This window comes from Salvelinus alpinus, chromosome 3 (assembly GCF_045679555.1).
Source record: "Salvelinus alpinus chromosome 3, SLU_Salpinus.1, whole genome shotgun sequence".
In the NCBI taxonomy this organism is placed as follows: Eukaryota; Metazoa; Chordata; class Actinopteri; order Salmoniformes; family Salmonidae; genus Salvelinus; species Salvelinus alpinus.
The window spans coordinates 105,923,798-105,936,787 of NC_092088.1; the positions used below are offsets into that span (position 1 = coordinate 105,923,798).

The 12,990-nt window shown below is 44.7% G+C and overlaps 1 protein-coding gene across 1 annotated transcript in view; it reads right to left on the reverse strand.

The window, feature by feature from the left end:
- rgs7b (regulator of G protein signaling 7b) overlaps positions 1-12,990 on the reverse strand; it is a 355,436-nt gene extending 342,446 nt beyond the window's left edge. Inside the window, exons 1-2 of the mRNA XM_071394737.1 lie at positions 12,710-12,990; positions 11,549-11,661 (exon numbers count right to left, since the gene is read on the reverse strand). Coding sequence (XP_071250838.1) covers positions 11,549-11,626 — 78 coding nt within the window. The 5' untranslated portion in view covers positions 11,627-11,661; positions 12,710-12,990. The remainder of the gene's footprint in view (positions 1-11,548; positions 11,662-12,709) is intronic.

Consider the following 12,990-nt stretch of genomic DNA (forward strand, 5'->3'; position numbering starts at 1 on the left):
TGTTGAAGAGGTAATCATGGGACAGTCACTGTTGTAGAGGTAATCATGGGACAGTCACTGTTGAAGAGGTAATCATGGGACAGTCACTGTTGTATTGGTAATCATGGGACAGTCACTGTTGTAGTGGTGATCATGGGACAGTCACTGTTGTAGTGGTAATCATGGGACAGTCACTGTTGTAGAGGTGATCATGGGACAGTCACTGTTGTAGTGGTGATCATGGGACAGTCACTGTTGTAGTGGTAATCATGGGACAGTCACTGTTGTAGAGGTGATCATGGGACAGTCACTGTTGTTAAGGTGATCATGGGACAGTCACTGTTGTAGTGGTAATCATGGGACAGTCACTGTTGTTAAGGTGATCATGGGACAGTCACTGTTGTAGTGGTGATCATGGGACAGTCACTGTTGTAGTGGTAATCATGGGACAGTCACTGTTGTAGAGGTAATCATGGGACAGTCACTGTTGAAGAGGTAATCATGGGACAGTCACTGTTGTAGAGGTAATCATGGGACAGTCACTGTTGTAGAGGTGATCATGGGACAGTCACTGTTGTAGAGGTAATCATGGGACAGTCACTGTTGAAGAGGTAATCATGGGACAGTCACTGTTGTAGAGGTAATCATGGGACAGTCACTGTTGTATTGGTAATCATGGGACAGTCACTGTTGAAGAGGTAATCATGGGACAGTCACTGTTGTATTGGTAATCATGGGACAGTCACTGTTGTATTGGTAATCATGGGACAGTCACTGTTGTATTGGTAATCATGGGACAGTCACTGTTGTAGAGGTAATCATGGGACAGTCACTGTTGTATTGGTAATCATGGGACAGTCACTGTTGTAGAGGTAATCATGGGACAGTCACTGTTGTAGTGGTAATCATGGGACAGTCACTGTTGTAGAGGTGATCATGGGACAGTCACTGTTGTAGAGGTGATCATGGGACAGTCACTGTTGTATTGGTAATCATGGGACAGTCACTGTTGTAGAGGTAATCATGGGACAGTCACTGTTGTATTGGTAATCATGGGACAGTCACTGTTGTAGTGGTAATCATGGGACAGTCACTGTTGTAGAGGTAATCATGGGACAGTCACTGTTGTATTGGTAATCATGGGACAGTCACTGTTGTAGAGGTGATCATGGGACAGTCACTGTTGTAGAGGTAATCATGGGACAGTCACTGTTGTAGTGGTAATCATGGGACAGTCACTGTTGTAGAGGTAATCATGGGACAGTCACTGTTGTAGTGGCAATCATGGGACAGTCACTGTTGTAGAGGTGATCATGGGACAGTCACTGTTGTAGTGGTAATCATGGGACAGTCACTGTTGTAGAGGTAATCATGGGACAGTCACTGTTGAAGAGGTAATCATGGGACAGTCACTGTTGTAGAGGTAATCATGGGACAGTCACTGTTGTATTGGTAATCATGGGACAGTCACTGTTGAAGAGGTAATCATGGGACAGTCACTGTTGTATTGGTAATCATGGGACAGTCACTGTTGTATTGGTAATCATGGGACAGTCACTGTTGTATTGGTAATCATGGGACAGTCATTGTTGTAGAGGTAATCATGGGACAGTCACTGTTGTATTGGTAATCATGGGACAGTCACTGTTGTAGAGGTGATCATGGGACAGTCACTGTTGTAGTGGTAATCATGGGACAGTCACTGTTGTAGAGGTGATCATGGGACAGTCACTGTTGTAGAGGTGATCATGGGACAGTCACTGTTGTATTGGTAATCATGGGACAGTCACTGTTGTAGAGGTAATCATGGGACAGTCAGTTGTATTGGTAATCATGGGACAGTTACTGTTGTAGAGGTAATCATGGGACAGTCACTGTTGTAGAGGTAATCATGGGACAGTCACTGTTGAAGAGGTAATCATGGGACAGTCACTGTTGTAGAGGTAATCATGGGACAGTCACTGTTGTATTGGTAATCATGGGACAGTCACTGTTGAAGAGGTAATCATGGGACAGTCACTGTTGTATTGGTAATCATGGGACAGTCACTGTTGTATTGGTAATCATGGGACAGTCACTGTTGTATTGGTAATCATGGGACAGTCACTCTTGTAGAGGTAATCATGGGACAGTCACTGTTGTATTGGTAATCATGGGACAGTCACTGTTGTAGAGGTGATCATGGGACAGTCACTGTTGTAGAGGTAATCATGGGACAGTCACTGTTGAAGAGGTAATCATGGGACAGTCACTGTTGTATTGGTAATCATGGGACAGTCACTGTTGTAGATGTGATCATGGGACAGTCACTGTTGTAGAGGTAATCATGGGACAGTCACTGTTGTAGAGGTAATCATGGGACAGTCACTGTTGTAGAGGTGATCATGGGACAGTCACTGTTGTAGTGGTAATCATGGGACAGTCACTGTTGTAGAGGTAATCATGGGACAGTCACTGTTGTATTGGTAATCATGGGACAGTCACTGTTGTAGAGGTGATCATGGGACAGTCACTGTTGTAGAGGTAATCATGGGACAGTCACTGTTGTAGTGGTAATCATGGGACAGTCACTGTTGTAGAGGTAATCATGGGACAGTCACTGTTGTAGTGGCAATCATGGGACAGTCACTGTTGTAGAGGTGATCATGGGACAGTCACTGTTGTAGTGGTAATCATGGGACAGTCACTGTTGTAGAGGTAATCATGGGACAGTCACTGTTGAAGAGGTAATCATGGGACAGTCACTGTTGTAGAGGTAATCATGGGACAGTCACTGTTGTATTGGTAATCATGGGACAGTCACTGTTGAAGAGGTAATCATGGGACAGTCACTGTTGTATTGGTAATCATGGGACAGTCACTGTTGTATTGGTAATCATGGGACAGTCACTGTTGTATTGGTAATCATGGGACAGTCACTGTTGTAGAGGTAATCATGGGACAGTCACTGTTGTATTGGTAATCATGGGACAGTCACTGTTGTAGAGGTGATCATGGGACAGTCACTGTTGTAGTGGTAATCATGGGACAGTCACTGTTGTAGAGGTGATCATGGGACAGTCACTGTTGTAGAGGTGATCATGGGACAGTCACTGTTGTATTGGTAATCATGGGACAGTCACTGTTGTAGAGGTAATCATGGGACAGTCAGTTGTATTGGTAATCATGGGACAGTTACTGTTGTAGAGGTAATCATGGGACAGTCACTGTTGTAGAGGTAATCATGGGACAGTCACTGTTGAAGAGGTAATCATGGGACAGTCACTGTTGTAGAGGTAATCATGGGACAGTCACTGTTGTATTGGTAATCATGGGACAGTCACTGTTGAAGAGGTAATCATGGGACAGTCACTGTTGTATTGGTAATCATGGGACAGTCACTGTTGTATTGGTAATCATGGGACAGTCACTGTTGTATTGGTAATCATGAACAGTCACTCTTGTAGAGGTAATCATGGGACAGTCACTGTTGTATTGGTAATCATGGGACAGTCACTGTTGTAGAGGTGATCATGGGACAGTCACTGTTGTAGTGGTAATCATGGGACAGTCACTGTTGTAGAGGTGATCATGGGACAGTCACTGTTGTAGAGGTGATCATGGGACAGTCACTGTTGTATTGGTAATCATGGGACAGTCACTGTTGTAGAGGTAATCATGGGACAGTCAGTTGTATTGGTAATCATGGGACAGTTACTGTTGTAGAGGTAATCATGGGACAGTCACTGTTGTAGAGGTAATCATGGGACAGTCACTGTTGTATTGGTAATCATGGGACAGTCACTGTTGTAGAGGTGATCATGGGACAGTCACTGTTGTAGAGGTAATCATGGGACAGTCACTGTTGTAGTGGTAATCATGGGACAGTCACTGTTGTAGAGGTAATCATGGGACAGTCACTGTTGTAGTGGTAATCATGGGACAGTCACTGTTGTAGAGGTGATCATGGGACAGTCACTGTTGTAGTGGTAATCATGGGACAGTCACTGTTGTAGAGGTAATCATGGGACAGTCACTGTTGTATTGGTAATCATGGGACAGTCACTGTTGTATTGGTAATCATGGGACAGTCACTGTTGTAGTGGTAATCATGGGACAGTCACTGTTGTTTTGGTAATCATGGGACAGTCACTGTTGTAGTGGTAATCATGGGACAGTCACTGTTGTAGAGGTAATCATGGGACAGTCACTGTTGTATTGGTAATCATGGGACAGTCACTGTTGTAGAGGTGATCATGGGACAGTCACTGTTGTAGTGGTAATCATGGGACAGTCACTGTTGTATTGGTAATCATGGGACAGTCACTGTTGTATTGGTAATCATGGGACAGTCACTGTTGTAGAGGTAATCATGGGACAGTCACTGTTGTATTGGTAATCATGGGACAGTCACTGTTGTAGAGGTAATCATGGGACAGTCACTGTTGTATTTGGTCATCATGGGACAGTCACTGTTGTCGTGGTAATCTTTGGAAAGTCACTGTTGTATAGGTAACCATGGGACAGTCACTGTTGTAGTGGTAATCATGGGACAGTCACTGTTGTATTGGTAATCATGGGACAGTCACTGTTGTATTGGTAATCATGGGACAGTCGCTGTTGTAGAGGTAATCATGGGACAGTCACTGTTGTAGTGGTAATCATGGGACAGTCACTGTTGTAGTGGTAATCATGGGACAGTCACTGTTGTAGTGGTAATCATGGGACAGTCACTGTTGTAGTGGTAATCATGGGACAGTCACTGTTGTAGAGGGAATCATGGGACAGTCACTGTTGTAGTGGTAATCATGGGACAGTCACTGTTGTCGTGGTAATCTTTGGAAAGTCACTGTTGTATAGGTAACCATGGGACAGTCACTATTGTAGTGGTAATCTTGGGACAGTCACTGTTGTATTGGTAATCATGGGACAGTCACTGTTGTATTGGTAATCATGGGACAGTCACTGTTGTAGAGGTAATCATGGGACAGTCACTGTTGTAGAGGTAATCATGGGACAGTCACTGTTGTAGAGGTACTCATGGGACAGTCACTGTTGTAGTGGTAATCATGGGACAGTCACTGTTGTAGTGGTAATCATGAGACATTCACTGTTGTAGTGGTAATCATGGGACAGTCACTGTTGTAGTGGTAATCATGGGACAGTCACTGTTGTATTGGTAATCATGGGACAGTCACTGTTGTAGTGGTAATCATGGGACAGTCACTGTTGTAGTGGTAATCATGAGACAGTCACTGTTCTGTTGTAGAGGTAATCATGGGACAGTCACTGTTGTATTGGTAATCATGGGACAGTCACTGTTGTATTGGTAATCATGGGACAGTCACTGTTGTCGTGGTAATCATGGGACAGTCACTGTTGTAGAGGTAATCATGGGACAGTCACTGTTGTAGTGGTAATCATGGGACAGTCACTGTTGTAGAGGTAATCATGGGACAGTCACTGTTGTAGTGGTAATCATGGGACAGTCACTGTTGTAGAGGTAATCATGGGACAGTCACTGTTGTATTGGTAATCATGGGACAGTCACTGTTGTATTGGTAATCATGGGACAGTCACTGTTGTCGTGGTAATCATGGGACAGTCACTGTTGTAGAGGTCTGAAGTCACTAGACTGGACAGTCACTGTTGTAGAGGTAATTATGGGACAGTCACTGTTGTAGTGGTAATCATGGGACAGTCACTGTTGTAGTGGTAATCATGGGACAGTCACTGTTGTAGTGGTAATCATGGGACAGTCACTGTTGTAGTGGTAATCATGGGACAGTCACTGTTGTAGTGGTAATCATGGGACAGTCACTGTTGTAGTGGTAATCATGGGACAGTCACTGTTGTAGTGGTAATCATGGGACAGTCACTGTTGTAGAGGTAATCATGGGACAGTCACTGTTGTAGTGGTAATCATGAGACAGTCACTGTTGTAGTGGTAATCATGTTGACCTGGGCCTGGTTTCCCCATAGAGATGGAACTACTGTTGACCTGGGCCTGGTTTCTCCATAGAGATGGAACTACTGTTGACCTGGGCCTGGTTTCCCCATAGAGATGGAACTACTGTTGACCTGGGCCTGGTTTCCCCATAGAGATGGAACTACTGTTGACCTGGGCCTGGTTTCCCGATAGAGATGGAACTACTGTTGACCTGGGCCTGGTTTCCCCATAGAGATGGAACTACTGTTGACCTGGGCCTGGTTTCCCCATAGAGATGGAACTACTGTTGACCTGGGCCTGGTTTCCCCATAGAGATGGAACTACTGTTGACCTGGGCCTGGTTTCCCCATAGAGATGGAACTACTGTTGACCTGGGCCTGGTTTCTCCATAGAGATGGAACTACTGTTCACCTGGGCCTGGTTTCCCCATAGAGATGGAACTACTGTTGACCTGGGCCTGGTTTCCCCATAGAGATGGAACTACTGTTGACCTGGGCCTGGTTTCCCCATAGAGATGGAACTACTGTTGACCTGGGCCTGGTTTCCCCATAGAGATGGAACTACTGTTGACCTGGGCCTGGTTTCCCCATAGAGATGGAACTACTGTTGACCTGGGCCTGGTTTCCCCATAGAGATGGAACTACTGTTGACCTGGGCCTGGTTTCCCCATAGAGATGGAACTACTGTTGACCTGGGCCTGGTTTCCCCATAGAGATGGAACTACTGTTGACCTGGGCCTGGTTTCCCCATAGAGATGGAACTACTGTTGACCTGGGCCTGGTTTCCCCATAGCGATTGAACAACCTTTGACCTGGGCCTGGTTTCCCCATAGAGGTGGAACTACTGTTGACCTGGGCCTGGTTTCCCCATAGTGATGGAACTTAGGAGTGTTTTAACGATGCATCTTTCCTACAAGGGCCAAAGATGTAACAGACGTTTCCCCAAAAACACCACGCAGACAGAACGGTCCCTAAGTGCGTCGTTAGAGCATCGTGTCGCTACTGACAGGATCGAAAGAAAGGGCCATCGCTGTTCTAGGATCAGCTTTCTCCATTCCAATCTTACCTTTAACATTGGAATTATTCCACAATACTGATCACGGATCAGCTCCTAGAGAGATGATCACCTTTAACGGCTGCAAATATTGAGGCGGCTTATTCTAAAGCCCAGCCTATCATAATGCACTCAATCACAGATTAATTTGGCACGTGATTGCGCAAGTTACACATCATGAAACACTGTATATCGAGGTGTAAACTACAGACAGTGTAGCCTACAAATAGAGCTCAATTGGTTCAACATTATATTTATTTCAGTATGAATTAAATATATCTCTATTGTTTTTATTTTTATTTTATTTCATCTTCGGTTTTCATTTGAAGCATATTTGTTATCCTTCGCTTGTTCAATTGTAAAGACATTGGGCAACTTTGTGTTCATAGCGAACTTCGTTCCCAAGTTATCGGTGGTCACAGAAACAGATAAACAGAGTCATTGCTTCTACATCTGCATTGTTTGCTGTTTGGGGGTTTTAGACTGGGTTTCTGTACAGCACTTTGTGACATCAGCTGATGTAAGAAGGGCTTTATAAATACATTAGATTTGATTCTCTGATTAGCAGATTTCTTCTGTGTATAAAGTGATGCGGATGGTCAGAAAAGCATCTGGAGCACTTAGCTGTTCTACGAGTGGTCTGAGGCAGTCGCGAAATAAAAAGTCTTTAAACTTTACTAACGACGGTTTTGGGAAACAGCCCAGTGATTTAACGATGCTCCTGCGAAGGTTCAAACCAGGAATTTAGCCTTGAGATGCTTCTGGGAACCTGGGCCCAGACCTCTATGGGCCCTGGTCAAAAGTAGTGCACTATGTAGGGAACAGACATTTGAGATGCATCGACTTCAACACCAAACCAGGGGGCCTTCAGAGTCTACTGCAACACCAAACCAAGAGGCATTCAGAGTATACTTCAACACCAAACCAAGAGGCATTCAGAGTCTACTACAACACCAAACCAAGAGGCATTCAGAGTCTACTACAACACCAAACCAAGAGGCATTCAGTCTACTTCAACACCAAACCAAGGAGCATTCAGAGCCTACTTCAACACCAAACCAAGGGGCATTCAGTCTACTACAACACTAAACCAAGGGGCATTCAGAGTCTACTTCAACACCAAACCAAGAGGCATTCAGAGTCTACTACAACACCAAACCAAGGGGCATTCAGAGTCTACTTCAACACCAAACCAAGGGGCATTCAGAATCTACTTCACCACCAAACCAAGGGGCATTCAGTCTACTTCAACATCAAACCAAGGGGCATTCAGAGTCTACTTCAACACCAAACCAAGGGACATTCAGAGTCTACTTCAACACCAAACCAAGGGGCATTCAGAGTCTACTTCACCACCAAACCAAGGGGCATTCAGTCTACTTCAATATCAAACCAAGGGGCATTCAGTCTACTTCAACATCAAACCAAGGGGCATTCAGTCTACTTCAACATCAAACCAAGGGGCATTCAGAGTCTACTTCAACATCAAACCAAGGGGCATTCAGAGTCTACTACAACACCAAACCAAGGGGCATTCAGAGTCTACTTCAACACCAAACCAAGGGGCATTCAGAGTCTACTTCAACACCAAACCAAGGGGCATTCAGAGTCTACTTCAACACCAAACCAAGGGACATTCAGAGTCTACTTCAACACCAAACCAAGGGGCATTCAGAGTCTACTTCAACACCAAACCAAGGGGCATTCAGAGTCTACTACACCACCAAACCAAGAGGCATTCTGAGACTACTTCAACACCAAACCAAGGGGCATTCAGAGTCTACTTCAACACCAAACCAAGAGGCATTCAGAGTCTACTACAACACCAAACCAAGGGGCATTCAGAGTCTACTTCAACACCAAACCAAGGGGCATTCAGAGTCTACTTCAACACCAAACCAAGGGGCATTCAGAATCTACTTCACCACCAAACCAAGGGGCATTCAGTCTACTTCAACATCAAACCAAGGGGCATTCAGAGTCTACTTCAACATCAAACCAAGGGGCATTCAGAGTCTACTTCAACACCAAACCAAGGGGCATTCAGTCTACTTCAATATCAAACCAAGGGGCATTCAGTCTACTTCAACATCAAACCAAGGGGCATTCAGTCTACTTCAACATCAAACCAAGGGGCATTCAGAGTCTACTTCAACACCAAACCAAGGGGCATTCAGAGTCTACTACAACACCAAACCAAGGGGCATTCAGAGTCTACTTCAACACCAAACCAAGGGGCATTCAGAGTCTACTTCAACACCAAACCAAGGGGCATTCAGAGTCTACTTCAACACCAAACCAAGGGGCATTCATAGTCTACTTCAACACCAAACCAAGGGGCATTCAGAGTCTACTACACCACCAAACCAAGAGGCATTCTGAGACTACTTCAACACCAAACCAAGGGGCATTCAGTCTACTACAACACCAAACCAAGGGGCATTCAGAGTCTACTTCAACACCAAACCAAGAGGCATTCAGAGTCTACTTCAACACCAAACCAAGGGTCATTCAGAGACTACTTCAACGCCAAACCAAGAGGCATTCAGAGTCTACTTCAACACCAAACCAAGGGGCATTCAGAGTCTACTTCAACACCAAACCAAGGGGCATTCAGAGTCTACTTCAACACCAAACCAAGAGGCATTCAGAGTCTACTTCAACACCAAACCAAGGGGCATTCAGAGTCTACTTCAACACCAAACCAAGGGGCATTCAGAGTCTACTTCAACACCAAACCAAGAGGCATTCAGAGTCTACTTCAACACCAAACCAAGAGGCATTCAGAGTCTACTTCAACACCAAACCAAGGGGCATTCAGAGTCTACTTCAACACCAAACCAAGGGGCATTCAGAGTCTACTTCAACACCAAACCAAGGGGCATTCAGAGTCTACTTCAACACCAAACCAAGGGGCATTCAGAGTCTACTACAACACCAAACCAAGGGGCATTCAGAGACTACTTCAACACCAAACCAAGAGGCATTCAGAGTCTACTTCAACACCAAACCAAGGGGCATTCAGAGTCTACTTCAACACCAAACCAAGAGGCATTCAGAGTCTACTTCAACACCAAACCAAGGGGCATTCAGAGTCTACTTCAACACCAAACCAAGGGGCATTCAGAGTCTACTTCAACACCAAACCAAGAGGCATTCAGAGTCTACTTCAACACCAAACCAAGAGGCATTCAGAGTCTACTTCAACACCAAACCAAGGGGCATTCAGAGTCTACTTCAACACCAAACCAAGGGGCATTCAGAGTCTACTTCAACACCAAACCAAGGGGCATTCAGAGTCTACTTCAACACCAAACCAAGGGGCATTCAGAGTCTACTACAACACCAAACCAAGGGGCATTCAGAGACTACTTCAACACCAAACCAAGAGGCATTCAGAGTCTACTTCACCACCAAACCAAGGGGCATTCAGAGTCTACTTCAACACCAAACCAAGGGGCATTCAGAGTCTACTTCAACACCAAACCAAGGGGCATTCAGAGTCTACTTCAACACCAAACCAAGGGGCATTCAGAGTCTACTTCACCACCAAACCAAGGGGCATTCAGAGTCTACTTCAACACCAAACCAAGGGGCATTCAGAGTCTACTTCACCACCAAACCAAGGGGCATTCAGAGTCTACTTCAACACCAAACCAAGAGGCATTCAGAGTCTACTTCACCACCAAACCAAGGGGCATTCAGAGTCTACTTCAACACCAAACCAAGGGGCATTCAGAGTCTACTTCAACACCAAACCAAGAGGCATTCAGAGTCTACTTCACCACCAAACCAAGGGGCATTCAGAGTCTACTTCAACAACAATACCCCAAGTCCAAAACGTTCTTCAGGTTAGGAGATGTCCAAAACCAAAATCCTTTTCCAGTCCCGTTTGAACCCTGAACCCTGGGACTTTAGATGAAACTCCTGATTCTATGGTATCCAAAACCCAAGACATGACCATCCATAGAAGTTATCATTCCATTATGGAGAGAGCACCAACACCCACCACCTGAACAATTTGGGTCGGGGACTGAGGAGAGGTATCAGAACCCATTAGGAGGAGAGGTATCAGAACCCATTAGGAGGAGATGTATCAGAACCCATTAGGAGGAGAGGTATCAGAACCCATTAGGAGGAGAGGTATCAGAACCCATTAGGAGGAGAGGTACCAGAACCCATTAGGAGGAGAGGTATCAGAACCCATTAGGAGGAGAGGTATCAGAACCCATTAGGAGGAGAGGTATCAGAACCCATTAGGAGGAGAGGTATCAGAACCCATTAGGAGGAGAGGTATCAGAACCCATTAGGAGGAGAGGTATCAGAACCCATTAGGAGGAGAGGTATCAGAACCCATTAGGAGGAGATGTATCAGAACCCATTAGGAGGAGAGGTATCATAACCCATTAGGAGGAGAGGTATCAGAACCCATTAGGAGGAGAGGTACCAGAACCCATTAGGAGGAGAGGTATCAGAACCCATTAGGAGGAGAGGTATCAGAACCCATTAGGAGGAGAGGTATCAGAACCCATTAGGAGGAGAGGTATCAGAACCCATTAGGTTATTTACATTAGATGCCTTTCTTACCTTTCTGTAGACCAGCATGTTGGGCGGTTCATCAGCCACTCCATTGCTGCTCTGACTATAACTGTTTGTCTGCGCCATGGCTTAACGTGATCTCCTGGCAGTGTGAAGTGCTCCTGACAGAGAGAGGTGGGAAAGATTTTATTTTATTTTATTTCACCTTTATTTAACCAGGTCGGCTAGTTGAGAACAAGTTCTCATTTACAACTGAGACCTGGCCAAGATAAAGCAAAGCAATTCGACACATACAACAACACAGAGTTACACATGGAATAAACAAACATACAGTCAATAATACAGTAGAAAAAGAACATTGAAAAATCTATGTACATTGTGTGCAAGGGAGGTAAGGCAATAAATAGGCCATAGTGGCAAAATAATTACAATTTAGCAATTAAACACTGGAGTGATAGATGTGCAGAAGATGAATGTGCAAGTAGAGATACTGGGGTGCAAAGGAGCAAAAAATAAATAAATAACAGTATGGGGATGAGGTAGTTGGATGGGCTATTTACAGATGGGCTATGTACAGGTGCAGTGATCTGTGAGCTGCTCTGACAGCTGGTGCTTAAAGTTAGTGAGGGAGATATGAGTCTCCAGCTTCTGTTAACTATTGCGGATAGCCTACACCCAATCACTCTTCTGTTTCATTTTAGGATTACAATTCAGGTATTTTGTCTTGGAAATATCTAGTTTTAGAATAAAAACATGTAAAATCCTGAACCTTTCAGTGAAAAACTTAGCTTTAGTGTAGATAACCCTCACAATACTTATTTTTTCTCTCAAAATGAGCAATCAACTGATTTTACATCGATGTTATGGAACCGTCAAGGAAGGAGGTGACACCTTATTCAAATATGATGTTAAATGACCGTATCCTAGTCGGTTTTAAAAACGGAAACTGTTAAGTGTATCAACATGCACAGTGTAGCAAGCCACCCACATGAATATATTCAATAACTTAAGGGTGAAACGCCAGTAATATATTAGGAGCTACTATCGGTTCCAGGACCTGGGACAGCTCCTATAGCTGTCCCAGTGAGGCGCGCAATGCAACTAGTACAGCTATCCTGTCTAGATTTGTTGTCCCGGTACGTTCCCCGGAGGAGAAAACAAAGACGTGTTGCTAGCTAAACCACGAGAGATATTTGAGGTGTATCCTACCCCGATCAAAGCCCGCGAGGAAGACTCTGTGTTTCCGATAGAGACCGTCAGATCAGGTTGTCAGTGGAAGGAATGTGATGATAATTCATTGGAAATGATGTAAATATGTCGTTCTTTCTATCGATGCTTGCAGTCAGACGGTGGCGCTCTCTCGACCAGTCCTCTCCTCTTTCCTCTTCTCTCCTCTCTACACCACGAACGGAGCTTGATGTCAGGCACAGATTATCTATTATATTGGACAGATAATCAAGTGGCCGCTCTAACAATGGAAAATAAGTGTC